General features: G+C 36.4%; 1 protein-coding gene across 1 annotated transcript in view; it reads left to right on the forward strand.

Annotated features, from left to right (window-relative positions):
* drp2 (dystrophin related protein 2) overlaps nt 1-16,059 on the forward strand; it is a 127,443-nt gene extending 111,384 nt beyond the window's left edge. Inside the window, 5 exon segments of the mRNA XM_073820221.1 lie at nt 4,156-4,221; nt 8,129-8,269; nt 11,700-11,937; nt 15,682-15,799; nt 15,965-16,059. Of these exon segments, the coding sequence (XP_073676322.1) occupies nt 4,156-4,221; nt 8,129-8,269; nt 11,700-11,937; nt 15,682-15,799; nt 15,965-16,059 (658 nt within the window).
* Nucleotides 16,060-22,612: the final 6,553 nt, after the last annotated feature.

Below are 22,612 nucleotides of genomic sequence, written 5' to 3' on the forward strand. Positions count from 1 at the left end.
TCAATCACTTACCACAGCACACTTCTTCCTCTTGTCTTGTCCTTTTTAATTCCCCAAATTTGTCTCTTCTCTCTCTCTCTCTCTCTCTCTCTCTCTCTCTCTCTCTCTCTCTCTCTCTCTCTCTCTCTCTCTCTCTCTCTCTGTGTCATGCTATGTCTGGTTTCCTCCAACACACATCAGTGCCGTCTACATTAGTCGTTCCTGCTCAAAACAATATTCGTTGTTTTTATTCAACTGTCACCAGTTAATGTTTCACAGGGGTCCGTTTGCGTCTGACTGATTGTGTAAAATGTTCTGGGATCATCGGCTCACAGAATGCCAACAGCTTTGACTAAATTAGATAAGAAAGTGTCTGAATATTTCAAACACCCAGGGACATGATTTTTTTTTAATATTAAAAGTGTGCCTTAGTGATCTGATGGGTTGGTTGATGGCTTACAATATTCATTTTTTTATTGCCGTATTTATCATAAATTGTTTAATATTATCTGAGCAATTTATTAAATCACAAATTGCCATCACCTCGCTTATTTGCAGCATTATCTGATTCACATAATTTCTTTATTGAATTTGGCTGTAAATCTCTGACAAATGAAAAACATGCTAATAAGCAGCATTATCAGACAGGCATCATTCATTCTTATTAAATTCCTCATTCTGTCTTTGCATGTTCGCATTTGATTCTTTGATCTCCTTGTGCTTGAAACTCTCAAGCTTTCCATTCATGTCCTTGCTTTTTATGCATTCTTAAACTATTACTGCTTGATCTAAGTGTCAGCTAAATAAGAAAAGACAAGCATTTTATATGCTTGCATAACCCCCCCCCCACCCCCAGAAAAATCCACATCTTTGGCAGCCCATTGGAAAATCCCTTTCATTTACTTTTATCTGATAGTTCTGTCCTTCACAAAATATGAGCGATAGAGAGTATGTGTTAAATGAGGTGGCACATTATTTATTTCTGACATCTTCAAGACTGGCTTTGAACTCTAATAGAAAATTAAATTCTTGACAGATGTTTCGGATGTGGTATCTGCAGTACAAGCGCAGAGGAAGAACGTCATAGAGAACGGAGATTGTACGTGCATTTATAGGCTAATCCAGAGTAATGACTGAGGACCTCGAGATTCGAGGGGGTGGAAGAATAAATCCACTGGCATTTTATGTTCTAGACTTGCCGAACAGAGGTGGATATGCTTGGATATGACAGAGAAAGTGGTCTGTACTGACAGCCTTTCATCTGAAAAACAGACAGCATATCACAAAGAAAGCTGGATCTCAACATTTCAAGACAGTGCTTCTCATAGAAGGAAATTGTTTGTCATGTACTCGCTGATCTGTGTTTGTGACCTCTCTTTTTCTCTCAAACAAGAGACCACACTAACCACATGCTGAGAAACCCATTTAAACAACTAGAAAGACATACGCGTACGACCGCAAACTCCATTTGACCTCGCACCACAGAATCTGTGACATCATCAGTGGTTCCTAGTAACACTTTTGATTGGATCTAGCTTTCAGCGGATTCAATTAGGAGTCGTCCTAGCCAGGCAGAGGGGTTAACCAGGACAGCCAGCATCACCGTCATTGGCTGAAGGACACCTGGTGGGTGAATGCGTATCGACTTTCTGCTATTCTCTAAGGCAGCCCCATCCTGCATGTGGGTTCTCTAGTCTGCTGTGTTGTGAAGTTCAATTCAGAGCTTTTCTCTGGCAGCTTTCCTAGCAGCATGACATGAATGCACTTAGCACTCTTCATTACGGTCTCTACAGAGGCTCTTATATTGTTGCTAATTCACTGGCTGTCCTGGAAAGGCAGGGAAATTTCCCTAGTCTCTCACCTAAGGGTACGCTAAGGCAGGGAAAGTGCAGCATTGCTAAAAGCAAAGTTTCACCCCTGCGTTGCTAATGATAAGCACAGGGATCATTGTCCGCTCCCTGCTGTGTTGAGAACACCTCTCTTGTGCTGGGTTAATCTTGTCTGTTCTGGATGACACACAGAATTTTACTGGAGGTGCGGGGTGAACCTTCTAGCCACGGAAACTCATTTTAATACATTGTTGTATTTTGGGTCGGAGCACAATTTGTTTTATTACCACAAGGGGCGCTATAGTGCACTTTAGCTTAGACTAAGACATTATAGAGCCATTATAGAGACTCTATTATGGAGATGTCATCTCTGGAAAACTGATGTGGAGCAATATTTATTATGAAAAGTACTACACAAATAAATTACATAAGCTGGACCAGCCTAAAAGATTTATTTTCATTTATTACTCTGTTTTTAGCATCATTGAGCTGAGGAAATATGATTTATAATACCAGTGTTGTCTTATTTTGTTGCTGATTTGACTTATTTGACTCTGATTTGGTTATAATGGCATACACTCTTAAGAATAAAGGTGCGTCACGATCCATAGAAGAACCTTTTTTGTCTAAATGGCTCCATAAAGAATCTTTAACATCTTTTTAATGTTGATAATAAATATTTCTTAAGCAGAATGAATTCTGAAGGATTATGTGACACTGAAGACTGGAGTAATTGTGACTTTTTATCTCACTTTTTTTTTGCAAACGCGAGTTTACATTTCGCAATTCAGAACTTTTTTCTCAGAGTTGCATAATACAAACTTGCTATTCAGATTTTTTCACGGAATTGCGAGATATAAAATCAGAATTGTGGGATATAAACTAGGACTTGCGAGAAATACTGTCAAAATTGCAAGATATAAAGTTAGAATTGCAGGATATAAACTAGGAGAGTTAAAACTAGTGAGTTATAAAGTCAGAATCGCAAGATATAAAATCAAGATTGTGGGATATAAACAGGCAATTCTGACTTTTTTTCTCAGAATTGTGAAACATAAACTCAAAATTGCAAGTTAAAAAGTCAGAATTGCAGGATATTAACAGGAAAATCTGACTTTTCTCAGAATTGCATGATATAAACTTGCAGTTGCGAGTTATAAAGTCAGAATTGTGAGATATAATCTCTCAAATGCTAGAAATAAAGACAGAATTGCATGATATAAACTCATAATTGTAGTTATCAAGTCAGAATTGCAGCATATAAACTTGAAATTCTGACTTTTTTTTTCTCAGAATCACGTGTTTGTATCTCACAAATTTGACTTTTTTTCTCACTATTGCGAGTTTATATCATGAAATTCTGAGAAGAAAAGTTAAAATTGCCAGTGTACATCTTTTAATTCTGGCTTTATTACTTGCAATTGCAAGTTTATATATTATAATTCTAAGAAAAAAGTCTGAATTGTGAGTTTGTGTCATGGTATTTTGAGAAAAAAGTCAAAATTGTGAATAAAATGCACAATTACCTTTTTTTTAATTTTTTATTCAGAGGCAGAAACTGGCTTCCATAGCTCTACAATTGTCTATGCATAAAATATTTTTAAGATGACTACAAAATGAACTGTACTGCTTCCATTACTTTTGAAATTGCGTTTGGTGCTGCTAGATACATAGAAATGGCTCATATCAGCTTTAATTTGGCTTTAGGTTGACACAAGGACTCAAGCTGCAGTGGACCGTAAAACATTCATACTGTATACTTTCAGGCATGGCATGTCAGTTTTATGCCACGTAATCTGTGGTGCGTGAGGAAGATCTTTTTCGTATTCGTTTTTACCGTACCACTTGTGGCAAGGAATGCAAACTTGCAAGGAGTTAGGGTGAAAATACCTAGGAGAGGCATTTGTGTCATAAAAATTCATGTGACAAATGAAGTGAAAGGGGAACAGATTCTCCCCTGGCTTTGTCATGGAAAGAGAGAGAAGAGGGTGAAGCCATGAGGCACAGCTTCAGCAGTTGCATGATAATTTTCCACCCAGGTTAGTCATGCACGGTATCTGAAAAGTCAGTGTAGGATAACAACATGTGATTTTTAGGTTGGAGAAACTGCTCTAAGGTGTCTCTCATGCAGTCGCTGAGATGTCTCGATGAGTCACAGCTGTCGTCGTCTTTTTCTCTGCCAGCCGTGTGCTATTCCATTCCTCCGCCTCTTGTGTTTGAAGCCACTGTCCTTGCCTCAGCAAACAAATTACAGTGCACAGTGACTTTGCCTTTGTACGCCTTTCTATACGTTGTGACCCGTGCTCCACAATATGACATTTTCATTTCACTTGCTCTTTCTTTTCAGGTTGGCAGAAATGGAGAACCAGAGCTGTTCCTTTTTCACTGACAGTCTCTCTCCGGATGAAAGTTTGTGAGTATACCACCTCCCACACACACTTAAATCTGTCACAGCTCGTGCATGGGTGTGTGGATGTGCGCATGGCCATGCATGCATGCCTTCATGTTTGGTGTGGCTGGGCAGTCACATTAATTAAAAAAGATAATGAAAAATGACCCATGGCAATGTGCGCATTCACCCCCCGTCGTATTAAGTCTGTGTGATTAAGGAGCACAACAGTAGGAATGAATAGAGCAGGCTCGGATGCTGACAGGAGGGAGAGAGTGAAATTGGGCTATTGAAATGCTACCGAACAAGATGTTAAGAGCTGCAGGCCTGCAGACAAGGAAAGCCACTGAAATATGAGCACATATAGGTGAAATTAGGTAAGCCCACACAAAATCAAAACTAATAAAAGAGGTCAGATCATCACAGCCCGGAGTCATGGCAGCGCATGTTTTGTGCTGGAAATGGCTCTGTGTTTGTGCATGAGTGAGAGAAGGAAATTTAAAGGAGTAGTTCACCCAAAAAATGAACTCGTCCTCATGTCGTTCCAAAGCTTTATGATTTTCTTTCTTCCATGCACAAAAGAATCTTTTCAATACAATTACAATGAGTTATCCAGCTTTAAAAAGCATGCAAAGGACCATTAAACCATAATAAAAGTGGTCCACATGACTCATACACTATATTGCAAGTCTTCCAAAGCTATACAATAACCTTTACGAACATACTAAAATTGTTATTCACTGATAATATTCATCGCAACAGTTAACTGCCAATTTTGTGAACGGGATCAACTGATTCTTTAAAAAGAATAATTTACAGTCAAACTCATAACTGAAGAATTTTTTTTATTTATTGGGAAGACTTGTAGCATAAAATAAAACCAAAAAATATAACATTTTAAAGTCCCCATGAAATCAGAATGGAAGGTTTTTGGCTTCTAGTATGAATGTGTTAGCCTTAAAGGGGAAGTTCAATTCTAGAACAAAAATTTACAGATAATTTACTCACCCCCTCGTCATCCAAGATGTTCATGTCTGTCTTTCTTCAGTCGTGAAGAATTTAGTTTTTTGAGGAAAACATTTCAGGATTTCTCTCCATATAATGGACTTCTATGGTGCCCCCGAGTTTGAACTTCCAAAATGCAGTTTAAATGCAGCTTCAAAGGGCTCTAAACGATCCCAGCTGAGGAAGAAGGTTCTTATCTAGTGAAAAAAAATAGACAATTTATATAATTTTAACCTCAAATGCTCATCTTGTCTAGCTCTGCATGTACTATGTGCATTCTGGTTCAAGACAGTTTGGGTAGATCGAAAAACTCACATCTCATTTTCTCCCCCAACTTTGTCCAAACAAAATTATCCTACATCGCTAAAGAAGTACCGACCCAGTGTTTACAAAGTGAACGTGCAAAGAAGATAAAGCGTCCTTTACAAAAGGTAAAACAACGATGTAAGACAATTTTGAAGTTGGAGGAGAAAATGAGATAGGAGTTTTTTGACCTACCCTAACTGTCTTGGACCGGAATGCACAGAGTACGTACAGAACTAGACAAAACAAGCTTTTTTTTTTTTTTTTTTAAGAAAATAACTGATTGTTTCATTAGATAAGACCCTTATTCCTCAGTAAAGCCGCATTTGACAGCGTATGACAGCCACAATCCCATCCATATTGCTATAAACTATACCATTTTGTGTAGAATTCAAATTGGTCTGATACGTTTTATAGTCTACACCAACTTATGAGCATATGATCCGCTCCGTGTTATCACATCTCTGGACCGCAGCTTGCTGTGCGGTTCGTGTGAAACAGCGTGAAACCAGACATCTGAATCATTCCCTATCCCCAGTATAGTGCACAACGTGCCATTTACTGTACAAAAAAATACTTATTCTGTATTCAGCGTCTACTTATAGTGTAGGGGGCGGGACTGACATTCTCTAATTCCACCAATATGGAACAATGATTTTGATGACGTCACCCTGCACTAGCTTCTTATTAAACTTTCTGTCCAATTAAATGCTCTCTAGAATTCGAAGCTTCCTGCCCCTACACTATAAATAGACGCTGAAGCTGTGGCTGAAATCGGTCACTTGTTCACAGAATTAGTATTTTCTGTTGAATGGCACATAGTGCACTATATAGTAGATAGGGAACAATTCAGACAGTGTAAATATGCCTTTCATTGGGCCAAAAGAAATCTGGTTTTGTGCTATCGCATGATTCGCCGGAGAGCGCACAAAATAAGGTTTCAATAGCACCGAGTCGGCACAGACCATAAAATGTATCAGACCCATTTAAATTCTACACAGAATGCTATATTTTATAGCAATATGGATGAGATTGTGGCTGTCAAATGCTGTTGAATGCGGCTTTGCTGAGCTCAACGGCTCTGGCTCAAACTGTGATTTAAACAAATGCTATTGGCTATTTAAAAAAAATGCTTGATATGTCCCACCCTGTCTTCCTTTTTCAGTTGAAATTATGTCAGCACATAGAATAACGCTACGTGTTTCAAAGCACTTCAGTGGACATTTGAGCTTGGGGGCCAAACCAAATTAATTTGTTCAGTCACACTTTTAAAAATAGTGTTTCTATTGTAAACCTAAAAATTCACACTCGATATTATGACTAGATCAGCAGCAAGTGTGAGATTGTCCAGGCAACCAGATACATAACACATGAATTACTTGCAATAAACACGCTGAAAATACAGCACTATAAACATGCTTGTCAACAGAGTCTCAAAGTGGGCGTTTATTACGCAAATCAAGGGGTGAATTACATATTGCTATAAAACAGACCATCTGTGGGGCATTATTCAAGTTAAATGCACAATAGTAGGCACACAAACACTTTATATTTAGTAAATCTTACTGAAAATAGATGATTAAGCAGTTTGCATTGTAAAAATGTGTTTAAAGGGATAGTTTATACAAAAATTAAAATTCTTCTTATTAAAATTGTTAATTACTTACCCTCATGTCATTGCAAACCCGTAAGACCTTCATTCATCTTCAGAGCACAAAGTAAGATATTTTAGATGAAATCCAAGAGCTTTCTGACCAGCAAACGTTGACACGTTCAAGGCCCAGAAAGGTAGTAAGGACATTGTTTAAATAGTCCATGTCCAATTTCTTCTCTTCTGTCAGTCTTTGACTTATTTATATTTACTTCATAGTTGAACATATTATTTGTTTGAAAAATATTTAGTAAAATCTTTAGCGACTGAAAGATTTTACAAGCTATGCCTATGAGGATGAGAGTAAATATCCACTTCATATTTTTGTGAGTGCTGTTCCTTTAAATGCAGAGAGAGACAGTGCATCAGTGAGCAATGTATTATATCTATTTGACAGGGCATAATGTGCCATTTCGGTGGCTTTTACCAAATCTTCCTCGTCCAGCGGTCTATAAGTGGCCTTTGTTTACTGATGACCCATGTAATGGCACCTGTATAATTACAGCAGAGTGCATGAAAACAGCTAGTTTTTATTATTGATGTGACTAATGTGAGAGCCGTGATTATTACAGTGCTTCCTGTGTGCAGTGGTAATGTTCTTGCTCATCCTGTGTGCCTGTATATTAGCTGTGCCTATTTAACTTTTTGTATTATATGGCAGGGAGAGCGCTTGTATTACCAAGAGCGTGCGTGTTTGTATGATCACCTCTTGTTCAGCATCTACGCTGCTATTTGTTTTATGGATGATGGTGTGCGTTAGTCTGTGTTTGCATACACTCTAAACACACCATCTGCAGTTTATGCAGAATATGCATGTGTTCTGTGTTGATATGCCACTGCTGCATTGTGTGCCTTTGGCTTATGTACCTGCTGCTTTGTGTGCTCGCCTGGCGCTGTGTGTGTGTTTGTCTGCTGCTACGTGGCACCGCTAATGTGTTCAGTGTGCACTGTCTCCTGTGTGGGGGGACTCAGGGATGAAGATCAGTACCTCCTACGTCACTCCAGCCCCGCCCTCGAGCAGGACTCCCCCCACGGCCACCTGCTGGCCCACCTGGACTGCCAGGATAGAGAAGAGCTGCAGCGCACCCTCCAACGCCTGGAAAACGAGAACAGGTGAAGGCACAGCCAGGGGCACGTTCACACTTTCACACTTAAAGCTGAAATATGTAAATTGCGCAGTACTAATCTGAATCCCAAAATAATTTTTGAATAACATGAATGATATTTAACCATGCAAAACATGATGGCCATGATGCTAGGGGTGATGCTAATTGATGCGTTTTGGTTGTTAGTTAAAGAGCTTTAACATGGCTTTTTTTTAACTGTCAGAGAACAAAACTGTATATTGCATAAAGAACCAATTTTTTATAAATATAATACAAATGTAATAATAAATAATTATGTCTTTTTTCTCAGAACTGGGTGATATAAACTCTAATTCTAACTCCAATTCTAGATATAAACTCCAATTCTAATTCTAGACTTTTTGCCCCTCAGAATCAAGTTTATATCTTACAATTCTGAGTAAAAATGTCAGAATTGTGAGTTTATCTCACAGTTTTCACATGACTGACTGTTTTTCACAATTGTGAGTTTGCATCTCGCAATTCTGACATTTGTCAATTGCGAGTTTGTCTTGTAATTCTAATTATTTTTTCTCAGAACTATGTAATACAAACTCACAATTCTGACTTTTTTCTCCGAACTGTGAGATAAAATTGACAATTTATTTAAACTCGCAATTGCGACTTTATCTCACAATTCTGACTTTTTTCTAACAATTGCTAGTTTACATCTTATAATTGCGAGTTTACATTTTGCAATTCTGTTTTTCACAATTGTGAGTTTGCATCAATTCTGACTTTTGTTTCTCAATTGCGAGTTTGTTTTTTTTTATTCCAACTTTTTTTTCTCAGAACTATGCGATACAAATTCACAATCCTGAGTTTTTTCTCTGAATTGTGAGATATGAATTCACAATTGCGAGTTTATTACGATTTTGATAGTCAGAATTGCAAGTTTATATCCTGCAGTTCTGACTTCTGAGAAAAAAAGTCAGAAGTGCGAGTTTAACTCAGTTTTGACTTTATAACTCGCAATTCAGACTTTTTTCTCTGAATTTTGAACTCTTTTAATATCTTACACTTCTGACTAATAAGTCAAAATTGTGAGTTTTTCTTACACAATTATGACAAACTTGCAATTTTTGTCTCACAATTCTGACTTTTTTCCGCAATTGCGAGTTTACATTTCACAGTTCTGACTTTTTTTGGCAATTCTGTTTTTTTTTCTCTCTGAATTGTAAGATATAAACTCCTGTAATATCTTACAATTCTGTGAAAAAGTTTATATCCCGTAATTCTGACTTTATATCACACAATTCTGAGAAACAGTCATAATTACAGGTTTATCTCTCACAGTTTTGTTTATAACTCACAGTTGCAACATTATCTCATAATTCAGTTTTTTCCCACAATTGCGAGTTTACATCTCACAATTCTGACTTTTTTTCTCGCAATAATGAGTTTAAATCTTTCAATTCTGACTTTTTTTCTTAGAATTGTGATACAAACTCGCAATTCTTACTTTTTTCTTTCGCAAAAAAAGAGGGAAGAAGGTAAGAATTGCGAGTTTGTATCACTATTCTTAGAAAAAAATGTCAGAATTTTAATATGAAACATCACAATTACCAGAATTGTGAAACAAAAATTCCTAATTATAAAATATGAATTAATTAGTGGCAAAAACGGGCTGCCACACACACGCAAGCTAAATATTACAAATCCAATAAAATATATAAGAAATATAATGATAAAACAAGTCTAAATAATTTATGCACTTTTGTTTCTTAATTAAATGCATCTTATTTTAAGTATGTCTATAAATACTGAAATAATTTTGTAGAGAAACAAAACTCTACAACAGTTTCACTGAGCATTATGCTGAACGTGTTGTTTTAAATAATTGGGGGTAAAATGATTTAACTGTGTAACTGTGACTCTTGGCTTCTGGCAGTGATTGACAGCACTTTGTGTTGGCTCTTTAAATTTCACAGCTTTTCATGGGATTAAGATAGAGCTAATAGTTTTTAATTGGCTGAGATAAAATGCGTTGCTTGGAAACTGTGGGCATTATCATAATTTAATGATAATGATAGTTAGTCTGGGTCAAAAACAGTGATCTTTTAACCTGCGCCAAATAAATGAGGTGTGCTCTTTAGACCTTAAAACAGCTTTAAACATCAGCAGAAACACAGAAAGTCTATTAGGTCTACCATTTCATTTCATCCCAGAGGCTACTGTTACAGCTGTGAGTCATTTATGAGTTTTGTCTTCGGCGTAAATCCTGACCTTTAAGTCGTGCTCTCATGTGGTCTTTTGCTTTGTTATAGGTGAGTAATAGGTCAATAAAGCAAGATTAATTGTTAGTGTCTGCAGGGGATCTGCAACCTTAACCTTCTGAATAAATCAGGGCTTCCCGCTGTCATTATTGGGATACAAAGAGCTGAGTGATGGCTGCTCTGTTAAAAACTCATTTTGTGTTGTTTCTTTTTTTCCATTCAATTTGTTTTTATTTTAGAGGCTTATAATAACAATTTCTCAACAAGAATATATATATATTCTTGTTGAGAAATTGTTATTATAAGCCTCTAAAATAAAAACAAATTGAAAATAAAAACTCTAAAATAAAAACAAATTGAATTCAATTCTGACTTTGAAGTCAATTCTGACTTTTTTCTTAGAATTGTGATAAAAATATAAACTTTTATCACAATTCTAAGAAAAAAGTCAGAATTGAAAGATTTAAACTCATTATTGAGTCATAAAGCCAGAATTGCATGATAAAAACTTGCAATTGCAAGTTATAAAGTCAGAATTGTGAGATACAAACTCACAATTGTGAGAAATAAAGTCTGAATTGTGAGAAAACCAGATTTTTTTTATTCTTTTTTTTCTCGCAATTCAGACTTTTTCCTTGCAATTGCAATTTTAGATCTCACAATTCTCGCTTTTTCCTCAGAAATCCAAGATATAAACTAATAATTGTGATAAATAAAGACAGAATTGCAAGATAACTCAATTTAGACTTTTTCTGATATAAACTCACAATTGCGAGTTACAAAGTCCAATTTGGAGATGGAAAAAAGAGTGATATGTTCTCAAAAATGCAAATTTGTATCTCACAATTGTGACTTTTGCGTGCAATTGCGTGTTATAAAGTCAGAGTTGCGAGACATAAACTTGCAATTTTAAGAAAAAAAAGTCACAATATTGAGATAAACTCAGTTCACAAAAAACAAGTTCATATCACGTAATTCTGAGAAAAAACTGATTCTGACGCAATTCTGACTTAATTACTTAGAATTGCAAGTTTACATTTCACAATTCTGATATGTAAACTCACAATTGCGACGGAAAGAATTGTGAGATAAAAAGTCACAGTTACCTTTTTTTCCCCCTTCTTTTGGTGTTGGAAACGGACTTCCATAATAATGATCTAAATGATGATGGTGGTAGTGATGACTGTGTTGTCTCTCCTGCAGGGTGCTGCAGGGTGAGTATCGGAGGCTGAAGTGGAAGCACGAAGAGGCAGCAGCTTCACCCCAGCTGCTGGAGTCAGGTCCCGGTTCACCGGCCGGTCAGCAAGATGAGGAGCTCCTAGCCGAGGCTCGAGTACTTCGACAGCACAAGACCCGCTTGGAAACACGCATGCAGATTCTAGAGGACCACAACAAGCAACTGGAGTCCCAGTTACACAGACTCAGAGAACTACTGCTGCAGGTGAGATATAAACATATGCCTCTATACCTAAAAACATGAGCGATATGCTCACAGCGAGTACTAAAGTGTGAGCCAGAATAGATTATTATGATAGAAACAATGAAAGAATGGTGTGTAGGGAGTTGTGTGATTATATTAGCGCTGTACAGGGAAGGACATGAACAGGTAAATCTATAATAGTTACAGGTTTGAGCTTTAAAAACAACCACTGTGAGAGAAATAAAGATGGGTTTACAAAATATACCGAAAAGGGAGGTAGAGAGGATGAACGTATTTGAAGCTCTCGAGCAGAAAGAGTAGGAAGACGATTGAACAGAGGAGGATAGACCGTATTATAGACTGCATTGATGTACCACATGTAGAAGGGTAAAAGCGAGGCAAGAGATGCTTACTAATGCAGGTTCAGTGAGGACAAGGAGACAGGAAACTAGAAAAGACTTGTCTCAGGTGAAAGGAGGAGAGATGTGCAGACAGAAAGCTTTTTTTTTTTTTTTTTAAGAGTAGCTATTACTGAGACCTGAAAAGAAATGAAGGACGAGAGGCTGCAGGAAGACATACTAACTTCTGGTGAATTGCTTGTAGTAAATTGCAAAGATGGGAAGGGAAGAGTTAGAGAGAGATTATATATGGGGAAGAACACCAATGATGGAGATGGAATCATACAGATGGAGTGGGTAGAGGTAAGTCATTTCTTGAGCTGACGTACATAGAGCTTAAGGAGCGAGATGGACAGAATTGAGTGGGCAGAAAAAGGATCCATTTCTTTAGTGAAAGAAAGACAGGCTGAGGAGGGAAAAGAAAAGCTCAGGCAGTGATGAGTGAATGGGAAAAGAGGTGGTTGTGCAGAAAAAAAGAGAGGTAGTGCTGCAGAGATATGATTGGCAGTCTGGATGGAATGAGAGAACGGAGCAAAAACACTGAGGCTGTAGCTGTAGGTGGAAAGGAATTAGACGGAAATAGAGAGAAGGAAAGGGGACTTTAAAAACGAGCGAGAGACGTGTCATGGGGGAAGCAATAATGTGCTGGGATTACCGAGATCTGAACTGTTCGTTCTGCACCCCTAGAAAGTCGCTGGGAAAGTTACAGTCTTACCTCTGTGGACATGTCTGTAAAGCGATAAAAGAGTTTAACTCAGAATAAATTTGAGGTATTCTTGCAAACAGCCTCAATTCAACTCATCTGCCTGTGAAATGGAAAAAAAAACAGGCGAGTCGTCTTCGAGTTTCTTATCAGTTTGTTTCATGCTTCAAAAAAATGCACTGTCTTTGTAATGTATGGAAAAGGGCCAAATCCCTGGTCGATAAACACTGAAGTTTGGAGTTTTGGCAGCATTTGAAAACTTGTGACAATTTTTCTCATCAGAGAACCCAACAACGTTTTCAGTTTTTAGAGCATGGCTAGGCTGGAATACTGCACAGTCATAGTACACGGTTAGTCATTAAAAGATGATTTCAAAAGTGATCTCAATTCAAACAGCCACACAATCTTATTTCTGAATGACAACGATTCATGTGAGACTCTTAATCCTTTGACAAAGTCAAATCTGTGTTCACATTGCCACTGACTCAAAGAGAGAAGTAATCATGTTTAGGTATGAAATGGCTTCACAAACAGTCTTTTAAAAAACACAGTATTATTTCTGTCTTACAGTTATTTATATTATCTCAGAAGTACTGGGATAAAACTGTATAGTTCGTATATATCCACATTTTTCCTGAGTAACCATTGAACGCCATGATGGATTCTAACTTTCATTTGGGTGCTCTCATGTTCTCTCGTGTTAAATGAGTTAAAAAAAATTGACTGAATTAATTCAACTCAAACATTTTCAGTATAACCAGCACTGTATGCCTTGCATAAACAATGACAAAAGAAAACAAGCATGTAGCGCTTGAATTAAAATACTGCGTGAAATAATAAAATAATGTGTTAAAACAACGTGTGATCTTATCATTCTGACATTTTTTCTTGCAATTGTGACTTTTTTTCTCAGAATTGTGAGATAGAAACTTGCAATTGCGAGTTATAAAATTACTGATATGTTCTCAGAATTGCAAGATATAAACTCACAATTCTAAAAAAATAAATCTCATTATATATAAATTATATCTCCGAATTTATTTCTGTTAATGTCTTGCAATTTTGACTTTACAACTCACAATTGTGAGTTTATATCACGCAATTCTGAAAAAAGTCATATTTGCAAATTAATATCTCACAATTCTGACTTTATAACTCGCAATTTAGTTTGTATCATGCAATTCTTAGAAAAAAAGTTAGAATTGAGATGTGTAAACTCACAACTGCGAGGAAAAAAAAGTCATAATTGTGATATAAATATTCACAACTACCTTTCGTACCTTATTTATTTAGTGTTGGAAATGGGCTTCCATAATAATGACCTAAATGATGACAATGGTGGTAGTGATGATGATGTTGACAACGATTCGTGTGTGACTATTAATCAACTAATGTCAAATCTGACACAAAGAGAGAAGTAATCATGTTTAGGTATGAAATGGCTTCACAAACAGTCTTTTAAAAAACACAGTATTATTTCTGTCTTACAGTTATTTATATTATCTCAGAAGTACTGGGATAAAACTGTATAGTTCAGATATATCCACATTTTTCCTGACTAACCATTGAATGCCGCAATGATGGATTCTAACTTTTGGGTGCTCTCGTGTTCTCCTTAGAAATCCATGTTAAAATGGGTTAAAAAAAAGTTGACTGAATGAATTCAACTCAAACTTTTTCAGTATAACCAGCGCTGTATGCCATGCATAAACAATGACAAAAAAAAAAACAAGCATGTAGGGCTTAAATTAAATACTGTTTGAAATAATAAAATAATGTGTTAAAACAATGTTTGATCTTATCATTCTGACATTTTTTCTCATTTAGTCATGTTAAAGGAGTAGTTCACTTCCAGAACAAAAATTTACAGACAATACTCACCCCTTGTCATCCAAGATGTTCATGTCTTTCTTTCTTAAGTCATAAAGAAATAGTTTTTTGAAGAAAACATTTCAGGATTTCTCTCCATATAATGGATATGTATGGAGCCCCCAAGTCTGAACTTCCAAAATGCAGTTTAAATGCAGCTTTAAATGATGCCAGACAAGGAATAAGGGTCTTTTTTTTTTTGGTGAAACGATTGGTTATTTTCTAAAAACAAATTACAATTTATATACTTTTAAACAGAAAACACTTGTCTTGGTCTAGGTTTGTGTGAACTGTGTGTATTCCTGTTTATGACAGTTAGGGTATGTCAAAAAACTCCCATCTCATTTTCTCCTCCAACTTCAAAATCAACCTGCATCGCTGTTTTGTCTTTTTTTGTAAGGGGCGTTTGACCTTCATTGCATGTTCGCTTTGTAAACACTGGGTCGGTACCTCTGCAGCGATGTAGGACAATTTTGAAGTTGGAGGAGAAAATGAGATTCAACATACCCTAAGATCCTTCTTTCTTGGCTGGGATTGTTTCGAGCTCTTTGAAGCTGCATTCAAACTAAATTTTAGAAGTTCAAACTCAGAGGCACCATAGATATCTATTATATAGAGAGAAATCCTGAAATGTTTTCCTCAAAAAACATAATTTCTTTATGACTGAAGAAAGAAAGAGTTTTTGTTCTGGAAGTGAACTACTCCTTTAATACTGCAGAAATTATAAAGTAATATGGTTGGATGCTATTCAGCACTGTTTCTGTTGCTTTCTCATAACTTTGTCTCGTCTACCAGCCCAAAGATGACTCGGAGGCCAACGGCTCGGCTCCTTCCTCTCTGTCCTCTCCTGTGTCAGGGGGTGGCCACCAGGGGGAGCCTCCCAGCAGAGAGACCACAGACACAGAAGCCGCAGGTGAGACCTGGAATAACCTTGCAGCTCATAGCCTTTTGCTGTCATCCTGCCAACATAATGAGATTCAAAGAGATGTGACTTATTTAAATAAGGCTTATGTGTTGCTGTGAACCTGTGATGCATTTAGTTGAGGTCAAGTTCATTGTAGCATTTAATGTTGTGCAGGTGATGATTTGGATCATGAGCAGGACACTGTACTGCAGCTGCAGCAGGTAATCGAACAGCTGAGGAACGTCTTCCCGTCTGAGCCAGGTCCATGAGGAACCTGAAGCAAAACTCAGAGGTCTATAATTGTGCAGGTTTGCTTATGGTTTCATTATTTATGAATTGTATAAGCTTATACACTACAAGTCAAAGTCTCTCCTGCTCACCAAGCCTGCATTTATTTGATCCAAAGTACAGCACAAACAGTAACATTTTGAAATATTTTTACAATTTAAAATAATTGTTTTCAATTTTAATATATTTTAAAATATTATTTATTTCTGTGATTTCAAAGCTGAATTTTTAGCATCATTACTCCAGTTACATGATCCTTCAGAAATCATTCTAATATTCTGATTTGCTGCTCAAAATCTTTTTCAGTTTTTTTTTTTTTTGATGAATAGAAAGTTCAGAGGAACAACGTTTATCTAAAACAGAAATCTTTTGTACAATTATAAATGTCTTTATCATCACTTTTTATATCAATTTAAAGCATCCTTGCTAAATAAAAGTAATAATTTCTTTAAAAAAATGCAACAAAAGCTTTTTATTTCAGATAAATGCTGATCTTTGAATCTTTATACTCATCAAAGAATCCTGAAAGAATTTACTCAACTGTTTTAAATATTGATAATAATAAAAATGTTTCTTGAACAGCAAATCAGCCTATTAGAATGATTTCTGAAGGATCATGTGACACTAACGACTGGAATAATGATGCTGAAAATTTAACTTTGATCACAGGAATAAATTACGTTTGAAACTATATTCAAATAGAAAGCAGTTATTTTAAATAGTAAATATATTTCACAATATTACTGCTTTTGTTGTATTTTGAACTAAATAAATGACTTCTAAATAACATTAAAAATCTTTCTGTTCAAAAACTTTTGACTGGTAGTGTGTATAAGAAATACTTTACCTGTATGATTTAGTTCTTTCATGAAACACAATCGAAGTTGAGCAGAATCTGTAGGTGAATGGTGATTTATACAAGAAAAAGTGCTATAAATGTACTGCAAACATTGTGCATATGATTCATTCACTGTATTCTGAAGTCTTCTGAAAGCGTGTGATATGATTTGTGTGAAAATCAGACCGAGAAATTCTTGTTTAATTCTCAATTTAATTAATTTCTCTTTCAAACAAGTCTCAATTGGCTGCAATACACTTAAGAACCAATGATGTTGGACCTAATTAATTTCAAATCTTGTGTGACACATCTTGCACACAGAACACATTTGAGAGCCAAAGCAGATAGACATTCAGCAAAAAATAACCACTAGTCTGTTCCTGACAGTCTTCAGAAGACATTTGTGCTCTATGGAAGGAAAGAAAGTCAAACAGGTTTATTTTTGGCTGAGCCGTTTAATTAAAAGGTATTTTATTTTAGTATGCGATGCAGGAGCGCTACTTAAAACTCAACTTAAAACCAGAACATTTTTGACTCTTGCATTTGTTGTTTCAGATTTCTGTTGATCTATCTATGATGTAACACCCTTTTTCAATTATTCAGGCGTCGTATTGCTCATGTTATTGTGGGCAAGGTCTTGAGAAAGCAGGGCTGGCGAATCCATGGACAGAGATGGGGCTGGGAGAAGACAACCTTCTCATCCTGCGCCCATTTGCCAATCCCAAAGAGCTGTGGGATATCTGAGTGCTAACTAAACAAACTAATGTTTACATGGTGCCAAAGGCCTGCACTGATCCGGACACTGTGCTAACCTGTGTAGTAATGCAAGGTGTGTGGCTTCATCAGTACAGCACAAGAACCACAAACAGGACTTAAACCACGCAGAAGGGGATCTCTCCTTAGGTCCCTGTGCCAGCAACTTCTCTGTGTGTATGTTTTTGTTTTTTTTCCGTTTTAAAATGGTTTACTATTTTCTGTGACTCACTCATGCACATAAAAACAAATATACACATATACCGATGGTAAGTCATGCTTGGCAATGCGTGGCCCTTGTTCTGTGAAGCAGAAAAGAGCAGATTCCCCTGAACTGTCAGGACACACAGCAAGCTTATTTACACTGTAAGGATGACACCTTCTGTCTTCTGTTGAGGCTAGCATTTATTTAAAATGCCAAAGTGCCCATGAGCATTGTGCTCCTGCTCTGTCTTTCTCTTTTTCACCCCACTCTTTATCTCTTTCACATAATATTGTTTCATCAGTCTTATATGCATATATACACAGACACACACTGCACAAATCTTTTTTCATCAGTACTTTTGCCTTGTTTCTATGACAGATATTTAAACATCTTTCGAACAACATACACTACCATTCAAAACTTAATATTAAGCAGCACAACTGTTTTCAAAATTGAACTAAATCAGCATATTAGAATGATTTCTGAAGCATCATATGACTAATTTGTGACTTGCGACTTTTTATTTCACAGGTCAAATGCGAGTTTACATCTAATAATTCTGAGGGGTTTTTTCTCAGAATTGTGTGATACAAACTCAGAATTCTGACTTTTTTCAGAGATGTGATACAAACTCGCATTTGTGAGTTATAAAGTCAAAATTGTGAGATATAAACTTGGAATTCTGAGAAATTAGGTAATAAACTCACTTTTGATTCTGACTTTTTTCTCAGAATTTCGAGTTCATATTGCAATTTTGAGTTTTTTTTCTCTGAATTGCGAGTTTAATCTTGCAATTTGGAGTTAAGTCAAAATTGTGAGATATAAACTCACAATTCTAAGAACAGTCTTTTTTGGACTTTATATCTCACAATCCAAACTTTTTTTTCTCACAATTTGCGAGTTTTTAGCACAGAATTCTAAGAAAAATAAGTCAGAATTGCAAGTTTTTATCTCACAATTGTGACTTTTTTTCGTACAATTGCGAGTTTGTAAAAGTCAGAATTGTGTGGTATAAACTTGCAATTCTGACTATTTTTCCTCACAATTATATGAGAAAACTGGGAGGAAAAAAGTTTGAATTGTGAGATATAAACTCACAATTGCGAGATATAAAGTCCAATTTTGAGGGGAAAACAAAAGACAAACTCGCATTTGTGTGAACAAAACGTAAGAATTGTGAGATATAAACTCGGAATTGTGAGAAGTCTTTTTTGCCCTCTCAGAATTAGACTTTATATCATCTCGCAATTGCAAATTTATGTCACAATTCTGATAAAAAAAGTTTGCAACACGTAATTCTGACAAAAATTGTCAGAATTGTGCGAATACAAGTGAGAATTCTGCCCTACAAAGCAAAAAGGCAGTAACTGCATTTTTGGTCAAAAATGAGTTATTATCATTTTCATGACATTCAAGGCATCCTTTGTTATGTGACAAAATATCTTATCTCAAATGTGTGTGATTTCGCGGCATCCTCATGGACGGTTTTAACATTGGATAACAGGCTGGATGACAGGATAACTTTAAAGTAATTTTTCACTCGCCGTAGTTACTGCCTTTTTGCTTTGTAGGGCAGAATTGTGAGATACAAACTTGCATTTGTGAGAAAAAGTCACAGTTGCGAGTTTGTAAAAGTCAGTGGCAACTTCTCAGAATTGTAAGATACAAACTTTGCAAAAGTTTACAAAAAGATACGAAAAGACAAATTTGTAAGAAAAAGACATCCAAATTGCGAGTTTTTATCATAATTGCAAGTTTGTAAAAGTCAGTCGCAATTCTGACTTTTTTTTCTCAGAATTGTAAGATACAAACTTGCATTTGTGAGAAAAAAAAGTCAGAACTGCAAGATACAAACTCGCAATTGTGAAAAATAGTCTGAATCTTGCAATTGTGATTTTATATCATTCATTTCTAACTAAAAAAGTTGGAATAACCTTTTTTCATACATGCATATTTTTTTACCACCCCCTAACTCTTAAACATGAGTGTATTTACATCTGTTAAGATGTTACGTAACAGAGAACAGCTAATTTTTCCTAAAACTAATAAGTTTAAATTATTTTCTGTGGTAACCAACATGCAATGAACGCTGTCGATTGTGCATAAGTTATATTGATCCCAAAACATCTCTAACCAAATTTAGTGAGATTTATGCCTAAATCAAGGAGGAAAAACATGTATTCTCTGAGATCCCATCTGACATAAAATTGCTTCTCAGATAAACACGTGTTGTTTTTAAGGATGTTTAGGTATTTCTGTTGGAAAACAAGACAAAACCTTGATTATTAAATTGATTTTTTTTCCGCAGTGTAGCCACTCACACAGAAAGGGGATCTATTGAGGAGATGAGCGGATTTCTCAGCTGTTGGTTTTCCGGTCACAAGGGAAAGCTCTTTCAGCCACGGAGATTTGTAGTGTTGTTTTGTTGTCAGAGCACTTGCCGTTAAATTACAGCCATCCAGCGTGGCATGAACAAGAAACTAGATACCCAAGAAGACGACTCAACGCCAGGTTCGACCCTTTTCACCTTGGCTAGGTAGGGTCTTTTACACTCAAATCACAGCCTGATTTATTTTAAACCGAGCACAGCTCTTATTATGCCTTAAGACTTCAAAGCTCCCACTTTTCTTTTTTTCTAAAGAATACCAGCCTTACATCTCTCCGTCTTATTGTCGTCTTCCCGATGTAAGTATTTTGTTTACCAAATGCTGTTCTCCAGATCTCAGCATTTCCACAATCTGAGGAGGAAAATGAAAGTGAGTGTGCGGAAGGATTATTTTACATTATGCTGAGGGAGGAGGACGGCAAATGGATCACGCTCTTTGTAAACAGAGAAAAAAGCCGCTTTTTTGTGGAGTGATTTACTGTGGGGTGTCAGATTTATATGAGCAGAGAAGATGCTGGGGGTGTAGTGAGTAGAAAAAGAGAAGAAGATGGTGAGCAAGGAAGAGATACGGTGTGATATGGCAAAGAGAAAAGTGTGTAAATATTCATTGTGATGGGTTGTGGCACTGCAGCCCCTGCAAAGAGGAATGAGATTATTGCAGCTGAGAGAGCAAGAGATGTTCTCCGTTTGTTTTAGCAAACATTTTGGAAGTATAGCAAGTTCTTGCTCTCTGCTTCTCTGTAAAAACACAAAGTGACCCCTGTTGCACTGTAGGTTTTGCTCGAATCCCACTGCGCCGTCGCCGGCTTTCTTTTGCGCGCTTCGTGATCTCATTTTACATCACAGTGGCGAGCTGTCTGTTTGTTTTGATGCGGTTGCTAAGGAACTGTCCCCAAGGACATAGCGCTGCAGGTTGGTCTTTAGAAAGGTGGGGTGACTTTATAATGGAGGAGATACAAATAAACATATGGAGGAAGAGAGAGAGAAATAGAGAGAGGGGGGGACTCAGGTCCCCTCCGCCCCATATGCCTGCCTCTGTTTAACTTGCATGGCTCCTCATTAAGATCAACATCTGGTGTTCTATCCACAGCGACACCCATTTATCATTCCAGAGCTTCATCGGGACAAAACCACCTCACACATACAAACGCGCACATTGAAGTATGCGCATTGCGATTCGTTTTCTCCGTGCCAAACAGTCTCGACTGATTCAGCTCTGAACGTGTGGATTGTCTGAAGTCATTTCAACACTGCGAAAATGTTGATTTTTGTTATTTTTTCTTCCAGTACAATATCCAAACGTCCTTAAAACAAGATGCATTTATTAAATTTAATATTAGGACTTGTTTTCAGAGATATACTTCACAATTAAGTTATTTTTTTAACCCAATCTTATCTGAAACCATTTTACATCTTACAAATTCTGTTATTAATTACTCACCCTCATGTTGTTCCAAACCCGTTAGATCTTTGTTCATCTTTAGAGCACGAATTAAGATATTTTTAATGAAATCCGAGAATAGACAGCAACTCAGCTGAAACATTCAAGGCCCAGAAAGGTAGTAAGGACATTGTTAAAATAGTCCATGTAACATCAGTTGTTCTTTTCCTTTCTCATTTCTTCTCTTCTGTTTCAGTCGACATTCATTCATAAAAAACATTTTAAAAGTAAAATAGCTAAACTTTTAATTTACACCATTTCAATTTTCATTTTTTGAATTAAAGGAGCACTTCCAGAACAAAAGTTTACAGATAATTTACTCATCCCCTTGTCAATCAAGATGTTAATGTCTTTCTTTCTTCAGTCGTAAAGAAATAGTTTGAGGAAATGTGTATATATATAGTGGACTTCTATGGTGCCCGTAAGTTTGAACTTCCAAAATGCTGTTTAAATGCAGCTTCAAAGCACTCTAAAAGGTCCCAGCCAAGAAAGAAGGGTCTTATCTAGCACAGCGATCGGTTGTAAAAAAAAAATAAAAGTACAATTTATATACTTTTTACCTCAAATGCTCATCTTGTCTAGCTCTGTCAACTCTGTGTGTTCCGTTTCAAGACAGTTAGAGTATGTCGAAAAACTCCCATATCATTTTCTCCTCCAACTTCAAAATCTCCCTACTGTTTTACCTTTTTAGTAAAGAGTGTTTTTGAAGATGGAGGAGAAAATAAGATGGGCGTTTTTTGAGTTGATGCACAGCTAGACAAGATGAGCATTTGAGGTTAAAAAGTATATGTGACCCTGGACCACAAAACCAGTCTTAAGTCGCTGGGGTATGTTTGTAGCAATAGCCAAAAATACATTGCATGGGTCAAAATTATTGATTTTTCTTTTATGTCAAAAATCATTAGGACATT

This window comes from Garra rufa, chromosome 16 (assembly GCF_049309525.1).
Source record: "Garra rufa chromosome 16, GarRuf1.0, whole genome shotgun sequence".
Classification (NCBI taxonomy): domain Eukaryota; kingdom Metazoa; phylum Chordata; class Actinopteri; order Cypriniformes; family Cyprinidae; genus Garra; species Garra rufa.